At 37.0% G+C, this 20,525-nt stretch overlaps 2 protein-coding genes across 3 annotated transcripts; both read left to right on the forward strand.

Annotated features, from left to right (window-relative positions):
* Positions 1-1,059: 1,059 nt before the first annotated feature.
* Positions 1,060-5,011, forward strand: LOC126619094 (cyclic nucleotide-gated ion channel 1-like). The gene is made up of 7 exons (XM_050287368.1): positions 1,060-1,245; positions 1,459-1,864; positions 2,213-2,389; positions 2,883-3,166; positions 3,455-3,569; positions 3,798-4,058; positions 4,280-5,011. The coding sequence occupies exons 1-7, from the start codon at positions 1,217-1,219 to the stop codon at positions 4,700-4,702; spliced, it is 1,695 nt and encodes a 564-aa protein (XP_050143325.1). The 5' UTR covers positions 1,060-1,216; the 3' UTR covers positions 4,703-5,011.
* A 3,272-nt stretch (positions 5,012-8,283) lies between these two features.
* Positions 8,284-18,876, forward strand: LOC126618882 (uncharacterized). 2 transcript variants are annotated; one of them, XM_050287092.1, is made up of 19 exons: positions 8,284-9,005; positions 9,842-9,952; positions 10,100-10,156; positions 10,316-10,392; positions 10,481-10,580; positions 12,596-12,669; positions 13,236-13,336; positions 13,430-13,533; positions 13,698-13,751; positions 13,838-13,893; positions 13,987-14,025; positions 14,738-14,879; positions 15,139-15,323; positions 15,495-15,562; positions 15,712-15,784; positions 16,384-16,445; positions 16,620-17,799; positions 18,093-18,289; positions 18,576-18,876. In XM_050287092.1, the coding sequence occupies exons 1-19, from the start codon at positions 8,925-8,927 to the stop codon at positions 18,584-18,586; spliced, it is 2,772 nt and encodes a 923-aa protein (XP_050143049.1). In that variant the 5' UTR covers positions 8,284-8,924; the 3' UTR covers positions 18,587-18,876. The 2 variants fall into 2 exon arrangements, with proteins under 2 accessions (XP_050143049.1, XP_050143048.1); XM_050287091.1 differs by having other exon boundaries at positions 18,093-18,876.
* The last annotated feature ends 1,649 nt before the right edge of the window (positions 18,877-20,525 follow it).

Here is a 20,525-nt window from a genome sequence, read left to right on the forward strand (position 1 = left end):
TCAAAAAGAAATATGGGAGGCGCTGCCGTCAATGAGACTAGTGAGATTGTAACGACGGAAGAGAGCAAACTAAGCACTCCATGTCAGGTAATTTGTAGTAGTGAGCTTGATTGGAACCATGGATCCAATATTAATGGAAGAAGAAATTGCAGAATTAGGGTTAGGAATTGCATCAGGAAACGGATGAACAGGAGAATCCGATTCCGAAGAAGGAGATGCAGAGGCCACCATAGCTGTCGGTTGAAGAAGAAATCACAATCAAAATCAAGAAATCAATCAATTGATCGAAGAAGATGAAGAAGATTTGGCGGTGCAGAGAGAAGCGGGAAAATTTGATCAAAGAGATGTCGTGAGACTATAGGTGGTTAATACCATATTAGGAAAAGTAATTTTCCATTCATAAAATCAACAACATTACACTTTGGGTATTTATACAAAAGGTGTCACAGTTAGGGATGGGCAAAATACCCTTGGGTTTGGGTAACCGCAGTTACCTGCCCATTTAAAGTTCACGATTATGATTATGGGTAACCGTTTAGACAAATAAACGGTTATGGGTATAACCATTTATCCGTGAAATTTAAATAGGCAGTTATAGGTATTACCTGCGATTATAATGGGTATCCATCAATTAGACGAATAAACGAAAATTATGACAAATTTTTCTTTTGTAATTTTCAAGTTGTTATAAAAAAAAACATGTAGACGGGTGAAAAAATAGGTAAATGAGTAAAAAAAAGATAAACGGGTTCAAAAACGGGTAAATGGTTATGGTTAAATGGGTACACGGTCATGCGGATATGAACATAAACGGTTATGGATAAATAACAATGGTTACCCGTCCATCATAACCATTGTCCATCCTAGCTAAAACTAACTAAGATTTCTTAACCTCCAAGTATTATCTCCTATAGGTGTAATTACATTTTTATCCTTAATACTGAAGGCTTTTCATAATACAAAATGTGGGCCCGACTGCATAGGAAGTCATTGAAATCAATTACAAACTCCTCTGTTCTAACCCCGACCTTCTTTTCTCTCTAGCTAATTCCACATTGACTCCTCTCTCTCTCTCTCTCTCTCTCTCTCTCTCTCTCCATATTTGTAGGAGACTGGAGTCTGGAGTCAACATTATTCAGAACATTGACATATTTTAAGAAGCTCCTTTGGTCCGTTAATAGTTCAGAGGATCTTGCATCAAAACTAAGACTGAGCTATGGAGAACTCCGAAGAGACGGTTGTGAGGTTGGTTTATATAATTCCTTGTTTTCTTATGTCGAACAACAGGACTTGGAAGCTATTGGTCCAACGGTATTTCTCTTCCCAATGTTGTAAGAAGTTCGAGTCTACCATCTTAGTCTGGTGGAACCTCTACCAACTTGGAAGCAATGGCCGTTTTCATGTTTCTTCTTTCTGACGGCTGCAATGTTTATGCTATTTCCCTTGTGTCATTTTCAGTATTGCCGAACACTGTACAGCGGAGGCCACGATGAGGAAACTGTTCCTTGTGATATGGAAGAGGATATTTATAATATCATGCGTCTTTGCTCTCTTCCTAGATCCTTTATTCTTGTACATTCCTATCATCAATGAGGATGTCAAGTGTCTCGAGTTGGACAAGAAGTTGAAGAATACAGCTCTTGTTTTGAGATCATTCACAGATCTCTTTTACATAGCGAACGTTATTATTCAAATTTATTTTGAACCTAAAGCTCGGCCATTTAGGGTGATGGGGAAGTCCTATTGCAGTACGATAGTTTTGACCAAAGGAGCGATATTAGTTGAGGACGCTCTGGATTTGGCCAAGTGGATTTGGCGATCACACATCCTAATCGACATTCTAGCCCTTCTTCCCATTCCACAGGTACAATGAGACGCCTTTGCTTTTCTAACCTCTCTGTCTGTTAACGTGTAAGGAGGATTGGATTCTGACATGTTAGGATGTCAATTTTACTATAAATGCATAAGATATTTGCTTTTATAGGCGTATAGAACTGTATATTACTGCTAGACCAGGATTCAGCTGATTACATGTGATATATTTCTTTTTAGGAGAGGTCAATACCCTAATTGATTCATCTCTTCGCAGTGTTGGAAGAGGTTCCAAGTTTGAATCCCTGACCCCCTCCCTCAACTCAAGTGATAACAAAAACATTATTTACACAATGACGAGATATATAACTCTTTGCTTAAGCCCTTGTATTGTGTGTAGGTACTAATTTTCATTTTCTTCACAAACATGAGAGGCTTCAGGTCAAGGATGGTTCTAAACTCTCTTGTTCTATTTCAATATGTGCTGCGGGTTCTTCGCATCTACTTATCGTGTAAACAGCTTGAGAATCATGTTCAGTCTGTCTTCAAATTCTTTACGTTCATCCTTGCAAGTCATGTAAGTTCCAATCTCCTCTTTATTTACTTAATGTAGTTACTCTATTAAAACGTTTGTCCTGCAAGTCATCCATGAATGATAAACATACATGATGAAAAATGAAGTTGCTCGTAGTTTGCATCAATGAATTGTATTTCAAATTTAATGATGTATATACATTAATCGCAAGTGTTAGATGAGGCAATGCCACCTATATCTGTCTATTTAACGGGTTCTGATTGCATTATCATGAGCAATGAGTCACTGCCTAACTGTGACATTCTAATGTTGCGTGGTATGGTGCTCTCAGATCTTCCAAAATTTAACAGCCTTGTTTTCTTTTTACTTCTTTGGCTTTCAAAATCTGATTGCATTCTTCATTAATACGTTGTGAAGCTTTTATTTCGTGAAAACTTAATAAACGTACTTTCGTCCCCTTTAAACCAGTTACATTAATTCAGAATTTTCTCTAAATCCAATCATTATCATTAACTAATTTATTGGTCCTTTATAGGTATTTGGTGCCCTTTGGTACTTTTTCTCCATTCAACGAGTAACAGATTGCTGGCAATTTGCATGTCGGAGTACAAATGGGTGTGAAGCTAGTTCTTTTGACTGCAACGATCATCCGTTTAGAAATATCACACTTGTAAATAGTTTATGTCCCATAAATCCACCTAATGCAACACTCTTCGATTTTGGTATATTTCTTGATGCTCTACAATCTGTTATGTTGAGATCAAGCGATTTTCCACAAAAGTTCTTGCACTGTTTCTGGTGGGGTCTGCGAAATCTTAGGTATGTAATTGCATATAGAAGGCTCAACTATTTCATCTTGCATATTGAACTATTGGGTGGGGGTGAACAATTTCACAATCAACTTTGCTGTTGAAGTATTGTGCATTTGTTCATTCATGCTAAAATGATTATATGCAACTGTCGTTCTCTCGATGTTGGTCAGAATTTTATTTCTTCATATAGAGATGAGATCTTAACTAATGCTTTTGACATAAAGAAACGGCTGTAGATCGAGTTTCTTATTCGAGCTCATACTTGAGATAATGCGACTTCATTTCATCTTTGCAGTTCTTTTGGCCAAAATCTCCAGACTAGTACCTATGCATGGGAAGACCTCTTTGCAATTTTCATCTCAATAATTGGCATGCTTCTCTTCTTAATATATCTCAATGGAATTATGCAGGTTGGTTTTTAGTCCGTCTCCATAAAACAATAATCTTGAATGGTTGCTACGCATGTTCACTGCTTTTTTTGTTACGAAAACAATATTAACTTGCTAATCAGTACTGAATCTACTCAATCGGGTGACTGTAAAGCTTTCTCCGTTGTTCATCACGACCTAAAGTTTTGTCATGCATTCTCAGAATTTAATGAATTGATCGATCACCTAGCTACTTGTTCTGGTATACAGACATATATGCTGTTGTCAACTGAAAGATCAAAGGAGCAAAGGAAGTTGATGAAAATGGAGAGGAAGAGAGGCCCAGCGATAGCATCATGGTTACATAACAACGACATCCCGTTGAACATGAATAAGATGATCATGTCATGTGCACTACGGGAACTTGATGCGAACAAGGATGTCAATGTCGAGAACATCCTCTCTGTTGGTCTTCCCTTAGAATGTCTCAAACTCATCAAACGCCATCTCTGCTTGGCTACGCTGAAAAAGGTAAGTTTTTCTTTCCATCAAGAAAGATTCTTCGCAAAAAAGCTTTGATCATATTCATCCTAGTATATTGAGTTTTTCTACACTCTGGTTAACCACCCATTTTAAAACGCAGATATGCAGTCGATATTATTGATAGTTTAGATACTTTGACCTTACAGATATGGATATAATGTACATTAATGATGCCTTGTTAGATTTATTATCTCTTATTCTAACCTTAGGTGCCAGTGCTTCAAGCCATGGATGACGAAGTGTTGAGAAAAGTTTGTGACGGTTATCTCAAGCCAATGATCTATAACGAGAACAAGTACATTATTCGGGAGATGGAACCAATTGAGAAGATGCTCTTCATCACGCAAGGCACGGTGCGCATCTACAACACTAGCAACATTGGTGGAAGTGGTTTCTCAAGGACTAGCTGCCTTGTGAGAGGTGATTTTCACGGGGAAGAACTTCTAAATTGGGCATTGTATAACGTTAATGTTGCCTCCTCTTCCGATGACCTGCCCATCTCCACTAGAATTGTTAAGTGCAGCACAAAAGTTGAAGGGTTTACCCTCATGGCCAACGACTTGAGAAGTCTCGTCTCTGAATTTTGGACCAATGACATCGACAACCCTCTATCTGTGTCGAGCACCCGCTAGGTTGCGAAATCAATATGCTAAGACTTTTGTGGCATATTGATTTCGTAGTACACCCCGTCTTGCACTGAATACTGTCTTCCCAGGTGCATCCACAATGTATAGAGATTTTTCAATGTGATCAGAACATGAGATGACATACCAATTTACAAATTGTGTGATACATGTATCATCTGTATTCTCGTCATCATAAAAAAATTTCTCCACAATGTTGGAGGTAGATTCGGATAAAATTCTATGATACAAATTTACTGCCACCATTACATCTCGGGCCGTTAATAAAGCTGTATGAAAAAGGTTTGGTACATTAACTTGTTTTCGTTTGTAAATTTCATAGTAACGGTAAACCCGTTTCATACGATCTGTTTGTCAATCCTTCCGTTAAATACTGACATGAAACCTCCTTCGCCTTCGTCGACCCCGATCCTCCTAGTTACCCCTAAACCTTCCCCGTCAATCACTTCATCGTCGTCTTCCTCCTTTCCGTCGTGCTCATCGCCGGCCTCTTGCTCGTACATTTTGTCATCCTCATCGCCGGCGCGTGGATGGAGCAAGCAAGAAACAGCCGAGAAATTCGAAGCCTTTCCCGCCATTTTCTCCCCTTTTTTCTTTGCCTTCAGTACTTCTCAGCCTCTAAGAAAAACAAGATCAAATATTCAGACCAGTGATTTGGGTGAGGGGTGGGTTCACGAATCGTACGGACGACGACGACGGGGAAGGAGAGTGGGCGTACATGGAGAGGGTGATGGGTAGTGGTGAGCGGGAAGGGGAGGAGCGCGGAGGTGGAGATGGAGGAAGAGAGAGCGGGAGTTGCAGAGAGGTGAGGGGGAAGGAAGGTTATCTGGGTGTGGGTATTTTTTTTTTTTATTTTAAATTTAAATTTTTAATATTTAATTAATTTTTTAATTTAGTTAGAATTGAAAATGGATCTGTATCAAGTCACGTCAGTATTTAACAGAAGAATTGATAAAAAATATAACGTTGCAATAAATTTGAAGATAAGTTATGATATTAAAATATTTTAAAGATGATGTATGAAACTGTGGTTAACCCAATAGTTAAGGTAATTTTATGTAATTTTTTTTTTAACAAATGATATTATCTATACTAAAACAATAAGGTAAAAAGTAAAATATCTTATTTATATAAGTAAAAAAAATATCACTATTACGTGACCGAATGATAATTATTATTAACTCAATTATTTGGTAGGGTCGTTAAGCTGTGACTGACTGTACTCCCATGCAAATTACGGGTCCAATCAGCAGGAGAAGGACTACTAATCCACCGACCCACCGTCATCAATATTTTATTTTTGGTATGGACCCCTCATCCGACTTATTTGAAAAAATTATTCGACCAGAAGCAAACAATTGTCATGTTAAAAAATTAAACATGCGAGATATACATAAAATACAGAAGAATATATGAATGGATCAGGTTGCACCAGCAGGCAACCGCCTGATAAAAAAAATAACCAACAGCAATCAACATGCCACTAAATAAAACAAGCACATCAATCAATTCTGTTAAATGTTAATCATAATTTAGGCGTAATAGATTTTTCAAATGAAAAACCAAGACTACAAACGTGAATTTGTGACTTAGAATAAATGTTTCTCATAAGGGAATAGTAATTTATTCAATCCTAATTTATTCTTATGAAACGTTTAAGAACAAGAAGATTAAATCGGATATATCAACAAATTTCCACGTAGTCCAAAGAAAAAAAAGATCAAATTTCATCTCTATCGCTACATATATGCCACTAACTGTGCAATATGTGTACCAATCAATTTTAAGTGCAATATGTCCCACACTACCACAATCCGGCTTTACTTTTATTTTTCTGCGTTTATTTTTCAATTTTAACCATCATACTTTTCTACGCATTTAGAATTTTAGAGTTGTTGTCACTTCTACAACAATTATATTCCATTTTATTTTTCAAGTGTCAAGCAAACAGCTTGTATTCTTTCTACTGCCAAAGAAACATATTTAGTTCACCCCCAATACCTTACAAATTTGTAGCAAATCATGCAAATTGATCACTTATTTTTCTAGGTTATTAAAGTGTGACTTGTATAATCTTTCTGATCATAATATGTTTGCTTTCAATGCTCAAAACAATCAGTGTCATATTTCTTTTCTATTATGATTTTTTCACTCTCCTTATCATTAACCTTAGTAGTCTTTTATAAAGAAGTTAAATACACAGTTTTATATTATATATACATGTGTCATCCACGTCAGTTAACAACGTGTTGAATAATGCATTTCATATCTGAAACTCGATACAATAAATACCTAATTGCATCGAGATCATCTGTTATAAAACTCAAAATATGCAAAGCTGTGTAAATGATTAAGTTAACCAATACAAGCGTTGTAGACTTGACTCTAAAAATCTTGATACAAAGCAAGCAAAAGATAATTGACAATAAAAGTAAAAGGTGATGTTGGGTTGTTCCTTTGATTATGGCCCTCTAGAAGACTGGTACCATGATGCTGGTAGTTCGACATTGACTGACTAAAATGCCAGTTACCCATTTGATCAGACCATTCTTGGTGAGTCCTAGCACACCTTCCATGACTCTTTTACGCTCTAATAGAATATGCACCTCCTTATTTTTGGGATCAGATCCTCTCCTGAGTTAAGGGTGAGGATTCTTCTGAGCAAGTATATCAGGCCGTTTAAATTTTATTCAACGATTACAATTATTATAATATTTAGAGAAGCCCTCTATTTGTAGCCGTTGGATAAAATTTGAACGGTCCGATGAACTTACTTACAAAGGTCCTCACCATTAGCTCAAGAGAGAAGATGAGAGGATCCTGATCCTTATTTTTTGCAAAGACAAAGTCCACCTTGTATTATTTTATTATTATTGTTCTCGTTGTTGTTTGTTCCACTTGTACTTTTCAAAAACGACATTAATGTTTTCTTCAGTAGGAAAATTACGCAAGTTCGTTACGTAGAGATAAAACGTACGAGAAAATAAGACAACTTTAATAGAAAAAAAGTCGAAACTTTCAATTTGAGTGCAAAAAAGCGATAACCATACTTTTACAATATAATTATGAGAGCTATATTCCAATAACAAATTTGAGATTGATAGCTACTTATTAGAAGAGATGTGAAGTGTTTTAGAATTCGTTTGAATGTGCTTTTAAAATAATTAAAAATGTTTTTAGTGAAAATATTTAGACTCAATCTTTAGTAAAAGTGTAAGTAAATCTTGTAAAAGCACTTAAATGTTTCCTGGAAAAAGCACATAGTTGGTTGCTTCTTGCAGAAAACACTTCAATTGCTTTTGAAACCCAAGAATATTTTCTCTAAGAGCGCTTTCAGTTATTTTAAAAACAGATCCAAACAAATGCTTATGACTATTTCTATTCTAATTTAACAAAAAAAAAAAGTTCTATCATGTCATGGTGGGCGGATTATGAAAATCTGAATCAGAATAGCAACAACAAATAAATAAATAAAAAATGATTTCTTTTCTTTTACTTGCACTTTCTAGTATTTCTTCGTTGTTGGTTTTCAATTGCTGTAAATTTCGGGTAGCAAATTGGAATAAAAGCTACGAAAGCTTTCGACTTTTCACGCACGCGCTCTTTCTTCCACAAGTCGTAAAGAAACGGCAGGACAGGAGAGAGAGAGAGAGAGAGAGACAGGCAGATTCTCTGCCCTCCTACTTCCCGTGTCTACCTCCGAGAGAGAGAGAGAGAGCGAGCTCCACCTGTCGATCTGGGACACGGAGTCGTAAACACCAGGCATTTGGAGTTTCTGAGTTGACAGACGGCCGACCTGCTCTCCACGACAAACCCACCCCCACCCCCACCCTCCCTCGAATCCCTTTCCAATCCAATCCAATCCAATCAACCATCAATTTGCCTCTTTCTTTTAATTGGGTTTCCGAATCGCGAAAAGTGTTTGGATTCTGGGTTTCCGATTCGGTGGACGTCCACCTCCAGCTCCGGCCTGCCTCTGCCTCTGGGTTTTCATTCAAATTTAAGATCTTTTGGGTCTGAAACAATAAAAAACTTTCAGCTTGCTTGGCTGTTGGTGTAAGCTTGGATAAGATTCCGGTCGGCGGTCGGTGTCGTTGTTTGGAGGCGAAGGAAGGTTTCGCTTTGGGGCTTCCCTTATATCAAATTTGGGAGGCTTTGGCTTTGATTCATTAGGAGTTGAGTTGATACCTGCTGCTGAGAATTAGTCAACATGGTTAGTGGGCATTTGTTCCATTGTAGAAAGAATTCATGGCCGCCTGAGGAGTATATCAGTAAAAACACTTTGCACCTGGTTGGTTATTCCCTCTCTCCTGTCTCTCTCTCTCTATTTGTTTGTGTTATTGATTTGGGTTGTGTTTGGTTGCTGAGAAAATGTAAGAGGTGGCAAGAAAACAAGCAAATATGGGTTCCTTAACTTCCTTTAACTCTAGAATTTACTTAGTAAAGTCAGAGATCATAGCTATATGTTTGGTTTCAATGATGATAGTCAAATTCAAGTGCCTTTCAATCCTAAACCCTGTTGTCTAATATATGCAATGCAATTTATTTGGTGATTTCATTTGCATATTCTTCAAAAGTTTTTGAACTTCGAAGGAATTGGAGTAAGCAGTGGGAATTTTAATTAGCTATGGAAAAAATTATTTGTTAACGTAGTTTAATCAAATAGCTCGTCTTGCAGATCGAGTGAATCAAAATCCGTGCCATGTTAAAACTTAAAGTTCTGCGGTTTATCAAGTGTTAGTTCTACACATGCTTAACCTGTAGGATTTCCTACTAAAATTCATGCTTAATTTGAATGGTTTTTATCTTTTGTTTTCTGGTTTTCTATATTGTGAGAACATGACATGCCTGGAATCCTACATCTGTATCGTTATTCGATATTTTGTGTCTTAATTCGACATTTGTGTCAGTTACCGTTGGTGGATTTCGGGTTATTAGTTGCTAATCTGTTGTATCTACTCCATGAACCCTTATTCAAAAAATAAACAATTCTCGCCTTCTCTGTGAATTTTGTTTAGCATATTTTTTACTGTCTTAGCAAGCAAACTGATTTTGGGCTATTATCTTTTGTGGTTCTTGTTGTTTAGTTTATTCAAACTGATTATTTTTCTTGTTACTTTTGTGTAGTTTGATTTTGATAGTGCTGCCCCACCAGAACATGCCTGGAGGAAGAAGTTAAACAGCCAGGCTAATCTTCTCAGAGAATTTAGTGTTACATTTAGGGAAGCGATAAAGATGGTAAGCGGGTTGTTTTCTTTATTGTCGTTGACTAATAAATACGTCCTGTGCATTCTCATGTTTGGAGCTTTTCTATTTTCACCCAATTTCCAGTATCCCCTGCACATGTTATCTTTCTCTGACCAGTGTGGAAAATTTTAATACTAGGTTCGGTTAGGTATACGCCTGTGGTCATACATCAGGGAAGAGGCTTCTCACGGAAGGGTAAATTATCTCAATCTTCTAGATATAGAAGTCATTTTCCTTTTTGGTCCTTTACAACTGGTATTTGTATGATTTATACCCACCTGTCAAATGAATGGGTGAAGATATGTCGTTACAAAGGTTGTTGAAACTTGGCCGCAAATTTTTTTATCCATGCAGAAAGCACCTATTGACCCTTTTACTCGAGAAAGTTGCAAGCCATCTGCATCTCAGGGGGTTCCACTTGGAGGGATGGGGTATGTTGCGAATGAATAGGTTACCTGAGTTCTATGGACTATTATCTTTGTTAATCTAATAGCGGGCAATTATCTACATGTATTACAGAAGTGGCAGCATATCTAGAGGTTTTAGAGGCGAGTTCAGGCAATGGCAAATCATTCCTGGTATCTGCAAAGGTTCTCCTGTCATGGCCAATCAGTTCTCTGTAAAATCTCTACCCTTGATCTTATATAGTTGTAATTTAATGTTGTTCTTTGCTTCTTCGTAACATATTTGCTACGCATGTGTTGATATTGTAAGTTTCGTTTATATTATACATTGACCTCAGGCTAGCCTGATTACATTACCATCATCATTTATGTCATTTATGTAGATTTTACCACTATCATTGCTTCTGGGTTTAAAATTTGCTCAGTTTCCACACTATCTATATCAAAATTGGCACCCGCATCACTTTTGATATTGTCGCTTGAACCCACCTTATTACCATTGTTGCAACCTGCAACAATCACCACAGATATGGGTTCTATCACCATAGTTACCACCTCATGTTCAGTATATGCAAATCCAACCAAATCCAAACTGTTCCCTGTCATTGTATTTGGCAAGACCATCCTCAACTCCACAACCACATACACTGTAGTATCCATTTTTTTCTTAATATTAACATACTTAGAGCTTGTTTTAATTATGAACTGAAGCCAATACTTACAATTGAGTTCAAAAGGTTTCTGGGTTTAAAATTTGAAGTGCTAGAGATTCAGTATTCAGTGCTTAATCATCACCCTAGTAATTGCATGTGAATTAGGTAGTCTATTTGTTTTCTTCCCTCTAGGAGTGGACATTTTCATGGGTTAACTGCCCACACCGACCAACCCAACCAATAAAATTCAGATTGGGTTGGTTCTACACTTTCAAAACTTAATATCAGGTCGTAACCCGCCCACCAGATGGAGAAGTTTGAAACCGGTTTGCAACACTATATACCAGTTGAAACTCCACCCACCCACGTCATGTTTAATAAAAGGGTTTACTGTATGCATGACTTCATTTGATTTGCTATTACTAACTCTAGAAACATGTTCTGGCCCTTTTAACATCTCTGGACCATTTGACATTTGAAACCCTTCACCTTCTAAATCCTTCTATTTTTGTTCTCTTTATCTGTTGCCACCACTGCTAAATTGCAAAGCCCCACTCTGGAATTTTGTTGCTGCTCCAAGCTTCTGAGCATCCAAATTCAGCCACAACCACTCCCTCTAACTCCCTCACACACTTCTCTTTGGTATATCTCAGTCAGTCCCTCCTCGCAGTTGTGAAACCCGATAAACCCGCTTAGCCCAACCCACAAACGATTGGTCTGGCTGTGTCGGGCATCCAATTTTATTGGCTTGCACCGGTTTCCTAGAATCACCAACCCGGTTTCCTTAGATTGGCCAATGGATTGGTGCATAACCCAAGCCAACCCGTCTGTTGTCCACCCCTACTTCCATCGATTTGTTTAGTTGGTTATGTGGTCTTCCTGCAATCCCAATTGTTTACGGTTCTGGTGGAGGCACATTGCACATCAATCCAAAATCTAGAATAAAATCTCTTGTCAGCGAAAATCAGACTTTTGTTTTCTGCCTGTAAGTTTACTTGTCATGTTATAGTGTCTCAAGACCATATGGAGAATTGGAGATTGTGATGTTGCTATATGGCTAGAAAGAGGACATCTTTGTAATACATTCAAGAGCAGTGGACAAGGAAACTTCAATTTACGTGCTCATGGTTGTTACTGAAATGTAGTTCATACAAACATTTGATAAGGTGGTCTTGAATTTAATACAAAATGAAAGTTTGGACGATGTGTTGATGGTGTTGTGAAAATCAATGCACAATATATACCGGACAAATTAGTTGTTTAAAGGATGATGAAGTGAAGCGGTTTGAAAATTATGAAAGGATATGCGTTTAAGGCTTGATGGCATCTCAAAACTTTAGAATCTTTGGGATGCTGTCTAACTATGTACAGTTCAGTTTGGCTGCTCTTTGCAACTCCAATCTGTTCCTGACACTGTATTTAGCTGAGGAATGTTTATGCATGATTTTGTATAATGTACAGGAGAAGTGAATATTAATATTTTATTAGTTGTTTCTAGAGATAGAGCTCATTTCTTTTGTCCTATTTACTTTTTGTAATGTTGTAATTCTGACTCAGAGATTTATGTGATATTGCAGATTTTTGTATCTAGAGAAGGAACGAATAAAAATTATGCATCAGTCTTGGCCCCCGGTCATCATGAAGGATTAGGGTAAGAGGGTAGTCGTTAAGTTAAGAAACCATCTTCTGTAATAATTACAATTTCTTACCATCGAATGATGAATTTATCCTACCTATACAATTCTTCATGCTTTTTACCTTTGTTGACTGCAAGTCAAGACCAAGCTTGTGGGACCATATGTAATATTGTGTCTTCCTTTTATGGCATCAAGGGGAATCTAAGAAGTCTAATTGGCAAATGTTCCTTTGGTACCAGGTCTAGTGGTCTGCTGTGACACTTCTTCAGGAACATTATAAGTATCAAAATTTATAGGGAATAAGAAATTATTGAAGCATCAACGAACAATAGACTTTATTGTTACATGAGGCAATATTTCATTTTAACTGGACTATCGTCAGAGTGTAGCTAGTTTGTATTATCAGAGGGTGTCTCATTTGTATTAATGCATATCACTTTTGAGTTTTGTTGATGGCTACGAGGAATTTGATGAATAGTGCATGAACTTGGTTTAACTATTTTTGTAGCTCTAAATTTACCTATAGTATTTGAAATGTCCTAATTATTGACATCTTGATTTAATTCGACTGTTTTCACAGAAAAGCTGATGATGAGGGTATATCATCATGGGGATGGAACCTGGGTGGCCAGCATTCAACATACCATGCACTATTTCCAAGGGCATGGACCATATATGATGGTATCATTCTTCTTTCTTTCCTTTTAGCCATTGATCACGTAATTTGCCCTCTAAGCTGCTGTTTCAATTTGGGTTGTATTATTTTCATTTTAGGTGAACCTGACCCAGAATTGAAAATTTCTTGTCGGCAAATATCACCATTCATCCCTCATAATTATAGAGAAAGTAGTCTTCCTACAGCCGTTTTTGTTTACACGGTAGGCTCATTCAACTTGATACCAGATATGTACAGATGAAAAAGTTCATTGTTCCATGAGCTCTTTCTGTATTAGACAAGTGTTAATATAAGGATCTTACACAAGAATTTCAGTATAATTTTCTATGATATGATTTGTTTATAAGAGTCTTCTTTCTGATACAGTTGGTGAACACTGGAAAAGAAAGAGCAAAAGTCAGCCTCCTATTTACATGGGCGGTAAGGTTATATTTTTTTATTGGAATAGTTTCCGAGCAATTCAAAGATTCTTGGATATTTAGTAATTATTGCTTTTCTGGGTGTAGAATTCAATTGGAGGAGTCTCACACTTGTCAGGCGATCATGTGAACGAACCATTTATGTGAGTAAATTTGGTGGATGTTGTATGGCTAGTTGCCTACTATACTAGAACCGTGTTTTTAACTTATTCTAACTTACTTCTCTGCTTTGACAGTGGCGAAGATGGAGTCTCTGGTGTACTTCTACATCACAAGCAAGTCACCAAACCTTATTACATTTATTTGACGGTTGGTTTGCAGATTTCTCTGCCGATACACTGTTTTCTAGGCCAAAATGAAGACATAGTGTTCAAACAACCCCAAACAAGTGAAAGAAGTCAACCATTAGGAAAAATAAGATGCTTCTGCTTGACTATGAACTTAAAATCAAAATTCCTTGTAAAAATATCCGGAAATGAAATAAAAAGCACAAATAAAGAAGTATGGACAGATGTCATAGGAGCATATAAGCAGATATATTTAAAGATTTTAGATAGATTGATCGTCTGGTAAGAGTAAAACATATTTACTAATTTATTGGAATTGATATGTTAAATGCTAATTCTTGCCTTTTTGAGTTTCGCGTTCTCCTATTTTTAGTAAGTCTTTTCCAGTCATCAACAATAAGCGCTGTGGAAAATTCATAATTGGTATTTGGGGTCTCCACATTTGTTAACATTGAAAGTGTCTGCTTGTGATCACCTTATTTGATACCTGTTCTTGTTTTTGTTCAACCATATGTTTTCAACTCCTCTTAGTTTGTTCAAAATAATGAGCTTTATATTCTTATCGTTCTTGGTAACCTGATCTGATCTAAAGTATTAGGTTATCACTCTGATTTTGCAAGTTGTTGTCATTCACTATTTTTAAACTTTAACTCGTTACAGTTGATTTTAACTGTTTATAACAACTATGCCTATGTTGCAGGACTGCAAAAGGGAATCCTCCTGTTACATTTGGAATAGCTGCGTGTGAAACTCAAAATGTAAGCGTGAGTGTGTTGCCGTGTTTTGGGTTATCTGAAGGAAGTACCACTACGGCGAAAGAAATGTGGAATAAAATGGTGCAGGTATTAAATCTGTGGTTTGCTTTCTCAATTCTGTGCACCTTGTTGTTTTTGATTGTGTAACATAATGCTAGGTGCGTCATTTTTCTATTTAGCCGAATCAATTTGCTGTCCTATCCAGCAAATGCTGTCATTCAGCAACCTGGTGGATTAAGTTCAAATTTTGAGAATAATTCTACTTGGATTTTGCCATGGTGTTCCTTCCATTGTTTTACAGAGTGAATTTTTTTCCTTTCCTTAACCCCCTTCTCTGTCTTTTCAGGATGGGCAATTTGATCGTGATAATTTCAATTCTGGACCATGCATGTCTTCATCACCTGGAGAAACACTCTGTGCTGCAGTAGCAGCTACTGCTTGGGTGGAACCTCATGGGAAGTGCACCGTTGCATTTGGCCTATCATGGTCATCTCCAAAAGTAAAATTTTTGAAGGGAAGCTCATACCATAGGTAAGCTTATTGTAATTTACACATGAAAAGCTGCTTCAAAATGATGCATATTAAGCAGTACTGTACCTTTATGATTTATAAATGAATGCCTTTAAGAATTGTATTCTAGAGAGCGACTGCAATACTAGTGATGTGCATTTTGGGTTATTTGAATTTGTAATTTTGCTGCAGGAGGTACACAAAATTCTATGGGACCTCTGAAAGGGCAGCTCAGGATTTGGTGCATGATGCGCTGACAAGTATGTATCTCTCTGTCTGTATTGTGACCTTTTCATCAAGGCACTAATCTGTTAATATTCACTAGATTTAGTTTTTGGCATACTTTTTCTTGTTTAACAATGGGTGCAGTATATGTGATGGGTCCTGATCACTTTTGAAATCTGGACAGATTATAAGCGATGGGAAGAAGATATTGAAAGGTGGCAAAGCCCTATCCTCAGGGATGAAACATTACCAGAATGGTAAGAACGGAAGCATTAACTGTGATTGTTCTTTGTTAAATCATAATGTTCCATCAGATAATAAATTGGTTTCCTAAGTTGGTGAATTTGCCTAAAAATACCCTGCAGGAGAATTCTGAGCCTAAGTTTAGAGTAGCGTTGTCAATTCTTAAAAGTTTTGAAAAATAAGTTCACCGGTTCGCATAAAGAACGGCTTACATAAAGAAAGATGTTTGCATGTGTGTGCGCGATATGTGCCCTTTGGTTTGTTATAATGGATAACGCTGTCCACCTCAAACATTGGAGTTGGTTTTGCATCTCATTTCTTTAGAGATCATGATGTTAGATACCTTCCTTATTATTCTCAACGAACAGCCCACAACCGTGTCCACTGAAAGCTGTTTTGAGCTCACTCGAATGATTGGTCCAGTTTCAATGGTTTCTGCAAATATTGTAGTCAATGCATCATATATGCTCATTTCCATTACAAATAGAAACTCCCCAACAAATAATCCATTGTGTAAACATGGAGAAGTTACTTTGCTATGTTTACCTGTCAATGATTAGCTATGAACTTGGTTCATCGATCTTGTAGCTAATACTTCACAAAATGTTTGCAGGTACAAGTTCACATTATTCAATGAGCTCTACTTTTTGGTGGCTGGTGGGACAGTTTGGATTGGTATTTATCTAATCCTGATTTCCTTGATATCTCACATCTGGAAATAGCATCTAAGAATGTTTTTCATGTGGACACTAGCTCTAATCCGAATGTGCACTTTTTTGTTAAATATTTCCTTCCCTTTTGGCTAATTTGACCTTAGAAATGAGTTATAACTTTGATTGATTTGTACAGATTCTCCCTTGGCTGCAACAAACATTACAAACAGTCGACACCAATTGACAAATGTTGAAAATACAGATGTTAAGGTTAGTGAAGCTGAAGTAAATAGCAATCACAACGCAGCTGTTGAGCACACTGCAACTGGTTGCCAAAGGAGTGTACATTTGGACCCACAAAATGCCAGTGAAGATGTTGGGAGGTTCCTCTATCTGGAAGGAGTGGAATATATCATGTGGAACACATATGACGTACACTTTTATGCATCATTTGCCCTTCTCGAGCTGTTTCCCAAAATTGAACTTAATATTCAAAGGGACTTTGCAAAAGCCGTCTTATCAGAAGATGGAAGAAAAGTAAAGTTTCTTGCAGAGGGTAACTGGGGAATTCGTAAGGTTAGAGGAGCTGTCCCTCATGATCTGGGAACACACGATCCCTGGAACGAAATGAATGCATATAATATTCATGATACTAGTAAGTGGAAGGATTTGAACCCAAAGTTTGTGCTTCAGGTGTATAGAGATTTTTCTGCAACAGGGGATATGTCATTTGGAGTAGATGTTTGGCCTGCTGTTCGTGCTGCAATGGAGTACATGGAACAATTTGACCGGGACAATGATGGTCTCATTGAAAATGATGGTTTCCCTGATCAGACCTACGATGCTTGGACAGTTCATGGAGTAAGTGCTTACTGTGGGTGCTTGTGGCTAGCTGCACTTCAAGCTGCAGCCGCAATGGCCCTTCAACTAGGCGACAAGGCCTTTGCCGAATGGTGCAAAGCCAAATTTTTAAAGGCAAAACCATCTTTTGAGGAAAAATTGTGGAATGGTTCTTATTTTAATTACGATAGTGGATCAAGTAGTAACAGTAAGTCTATACAAGCAGATCAACTGGCTGGGCAGTGGTATACGGCATCTTCTGGTTTACCTTCACTTTTTGATGATTTTAAAGTCGAAAGCTCTCTGCAGAAAATCTATGATTTCAATGTCATGAAAGTTAAAGGAGGAAAAATGGGTGCCGTAAATGGAATGCATCCCAATGGGAAGGTGGATGAGTCTTGCATGCAGTCACGTGAAATATGGACTGGTGTCACATATGGGGTGGCTGCTCTGATGATTCTTGCTGGAAAGGAGAAAGAGGCTTTCGCTACTGCTGAAGGTATTTTTATTGCCGGCTGGTCTGAAGATGGCTTCGGGTAAGTAGAACTTATACTTACATTATTTAGAGTAACCTATAGACTATTGTTAATGTGATCCAACTCTTTATTCATGTCATGTGCATTGAAAAACTCATGGTTTCTAGTTTTTAAGTTGATTTCTTTTTTTCCTCCGGCAAATTAAGTTATTCAGGCAAACTTGCTCTGCTGTTTGAGTTTTTCATAATCATGTCTGACATGACTTTTGCGGAGGACAAATAATGTCTGACATGACTTTTTGTTGTCATGTTTTAGTATTAACAGAGTTAGTATCTTGATTCTACTACCTACAGATACGCTTTCCAGACGCCCGAAGGATGGACGATGGACGGCCACTTCAGATCTCTAATATACATGAGGCCACTATCTATTTGGGGGATGCAATTCGCGTTGAACATGCCCAAGGCAATTCTCGAGGCTCCTCAGATCAACATAATGGACAGAATACATTTATCGTCTGTCAGTTCACGATCCTCTCACAGCGAAACAGGTGTGAGAAAGATTGCAACCAAGGCAAAGTGCTTTGGAGATTCTGTTTTTAACTGTGCATGCTGATATTGCTGATATTGTAACATGTAACTTGATTGTATCGTCAAACAAGTGTGGTGAAATCTTCGCTTCCTCAAACCCTCTCGATGTCAAGTAATATATAAAGCCGGGAGAGGTTTGGGGGAAGTCTTGAAGAAATAGCCAAATAGGTTATTAAAAAAAAAAAAAAAAAAAAGTTGTTTTCGCACCATGTTCCTGTTCAGGTATCTAATTCTGAGTTAATACAGAAAAATCTTGAGGAGGATGCCTAAGATCCAAGACTTACAGCTTAAGCTTTGGTTCCAGATTTGCCAAAGCTCCACAGAGACTTCCCAATCTATGGCTCAACTGCAATTGGTGGTAATTTACCCTAAGGTTCTATTGTACCCCACGGTGCCTTATGTTCCGGTGTTTTTAGTCGTTAGATTTTGATAATTGTATTTTTTCTATGGATCTAATAACTAAAAATTCCGGAGCATAATGGAAAACTCCGTAATTATTTTACATGAATACAATCTGTGGTAAAATTTGCCACCTTCCTGTTCCTAATCTCTCCTCTACATAAACCATGAGCTCAATTAACTCCGTAATTCTTTAAAATTACGTGTCAAATTGTGACCCTTATACAATTAGTAATAATGACTGTTGAAAAAGGAGCAAAAGATAAATGTCTTAGTGGTCCTCCTCAGGCCTCAATGTCATCACATTTTGGAAGTTAACTGTCCTTGACTCTTGATGCAAGTTGACGATAACAAGAACGATCTATTGAGAAGAACAACTTGTATGGAACGTGTTTATCAATTACCACCAAATGACATTACAATCTAATAATATTATGTCCCGTGAAGAAAAACTTACATATAACAGAGTTTTATTATAAGAAAACAACATAGTAACAGTGAACCTGTTTCATTAAGAATTTTAAGCGGTTTAAAATAGAAATGAGACACCTTCACCACTCATCATTATCCTCATCATATGTCAAAAAGAGTTCCGTTCCATTCCATTCCAAAGAAGAAAATAGAAAAAAGAAGATGGTCTTGTCACTCTTTGTGGGGGTCCAGATTATCTTAGTTGCACTTTTGCGTCCGCACACCTTTTTAGCAAAATGTTCAACTTAACCCATGAGTTTATATCCATCACAAACTATGCTGATAATGTTGCTTGAAACCTAATGTATCGGTTCGTGTTCTGAATACACGAAATTTTTTTAAATGTCAATCCTTTAGTGTACATAAATTAATTTTTTTCGTTAAATGAAATTTAAATAGGAGTAGATAATGTTGATTGTTATTGATGCGATGTAGAAGAAAGCAAGCATGGTTTTGTGGTTTATGGGTTGCGATGAATGTGGACAGGTACCGGGCTCTATTACATTCCATACTTTGACCATTCATAATCCAAATTTTAAGCCTTTTTTTCTCCTAAATCCAAGTATTTAAGAATATTTCGATTAATTTAATCTACAGATTTATTTGGTTAATGTTCACATTAATTTGAGATCTAAAGACCAATAGTATTCAACCTTTAAAATATACACGAAATTGTATTTTGGTCGAAATTCCTAAAATTCAAGGATCGATATGAAAATAGGGTCGAAATGCAAACTTAAACTTATATCGACGAGATATAGAAAAATCAATGAATATCAATAATATTGCTGGAAACCATTAATATTATTGAGGTTTTCGGATTATTTTCGATCATCTGAACCCTTGGATTGGAGATGATGCGAAATCCAAATACCTTTTTCCTTTTTCTTTTGTGTATTATTATTTCTTCAACTTAGATTTGATTGTAGCGGATGATCGGACCACAAAGAAAGACAAGGTCACAACGCATCCACATGCGACTTTGATTCGGAAAATAGATACGTGTCAAACCATCAATTCTTGGTGATCTCTTTTGAATTTTCAACTTGGAGATTGTCTGTCCTCTTGTTACCGTACCATTCTTTATCTTCTCTTATTTGTGTTGTCACGGTTAAGCCAAGTAAACGTTTTATATTTCAATTGTTTTTATCTTATTATCTCTATTAAAAATTAATATAAAATATTAACGTGACTTAATCGTGACCACACAAATAATAATGAATGTGATGGATACAGTAACAGAAGGACAGACAATCTGCCTCCTCCTTTCAACTCGTCTCCCTCACCTTGTTATTTTAAAACGGGAAATGGCTTATACATGCGTCA

The sequence above is a fragment of the Malus sylvestris genome, chromosome 4 (assembly GCF_916048215.2).
Source record: "Malus sylvestris chromosome 4, drMalSylv7.2, whole genome shotgun sequence".
Taxonomy (NCBI): Eukaryota; Viridiplantae; Streptophyta; class Magnoliopsida; order Rosales; family Rosaceae; genus Malus; species Malus sylvestris.

Bases quoted from the DNA above. Each gene is read 5' to 3' on its own strand.
- LOC126618882 (XM_050287091.1), top strand. From the start codon at position 8,925: ATGGTTAGTGGGCATTTGTTCCATTGTAGAAAGAATTCATGGCCGCCT. The intron at 13,337-13,429 runs GTATCATTCTTC...TTTTCATTTTAG, and splicing joins GGCATGGACCATATATGATG to GTGAACCTGACCCAGAATTG. The intron at 13,534-13,697 runs GTAGGCTCATTC...TTTCTGATACAG, and splicing joins CAGCCGTTTTTGTTTACACG to TTGGTGAACACTGGAAAAGA.
- LOC126619094 (XM_050287368.1), top strand. From the start codon at position 1,217: ATGGAGAACTCCGAAGAGACGGTTGTGAG. The intron at 1,865-2,212 runs GTACAATGAGAC...TATTGTGTGTAG, and splicing joins CCCTTCTTCCCATTCCACAG to GTACTAATTTTCATTTTCTT. The intron at 4,059-4,279 runs GTAAGTTTTTCT...TTCTAACCTTAG, and splicing joins GCTTGGCTACGCTGAAAAAG to GTGCCAGTGCTTCAAGCCAT.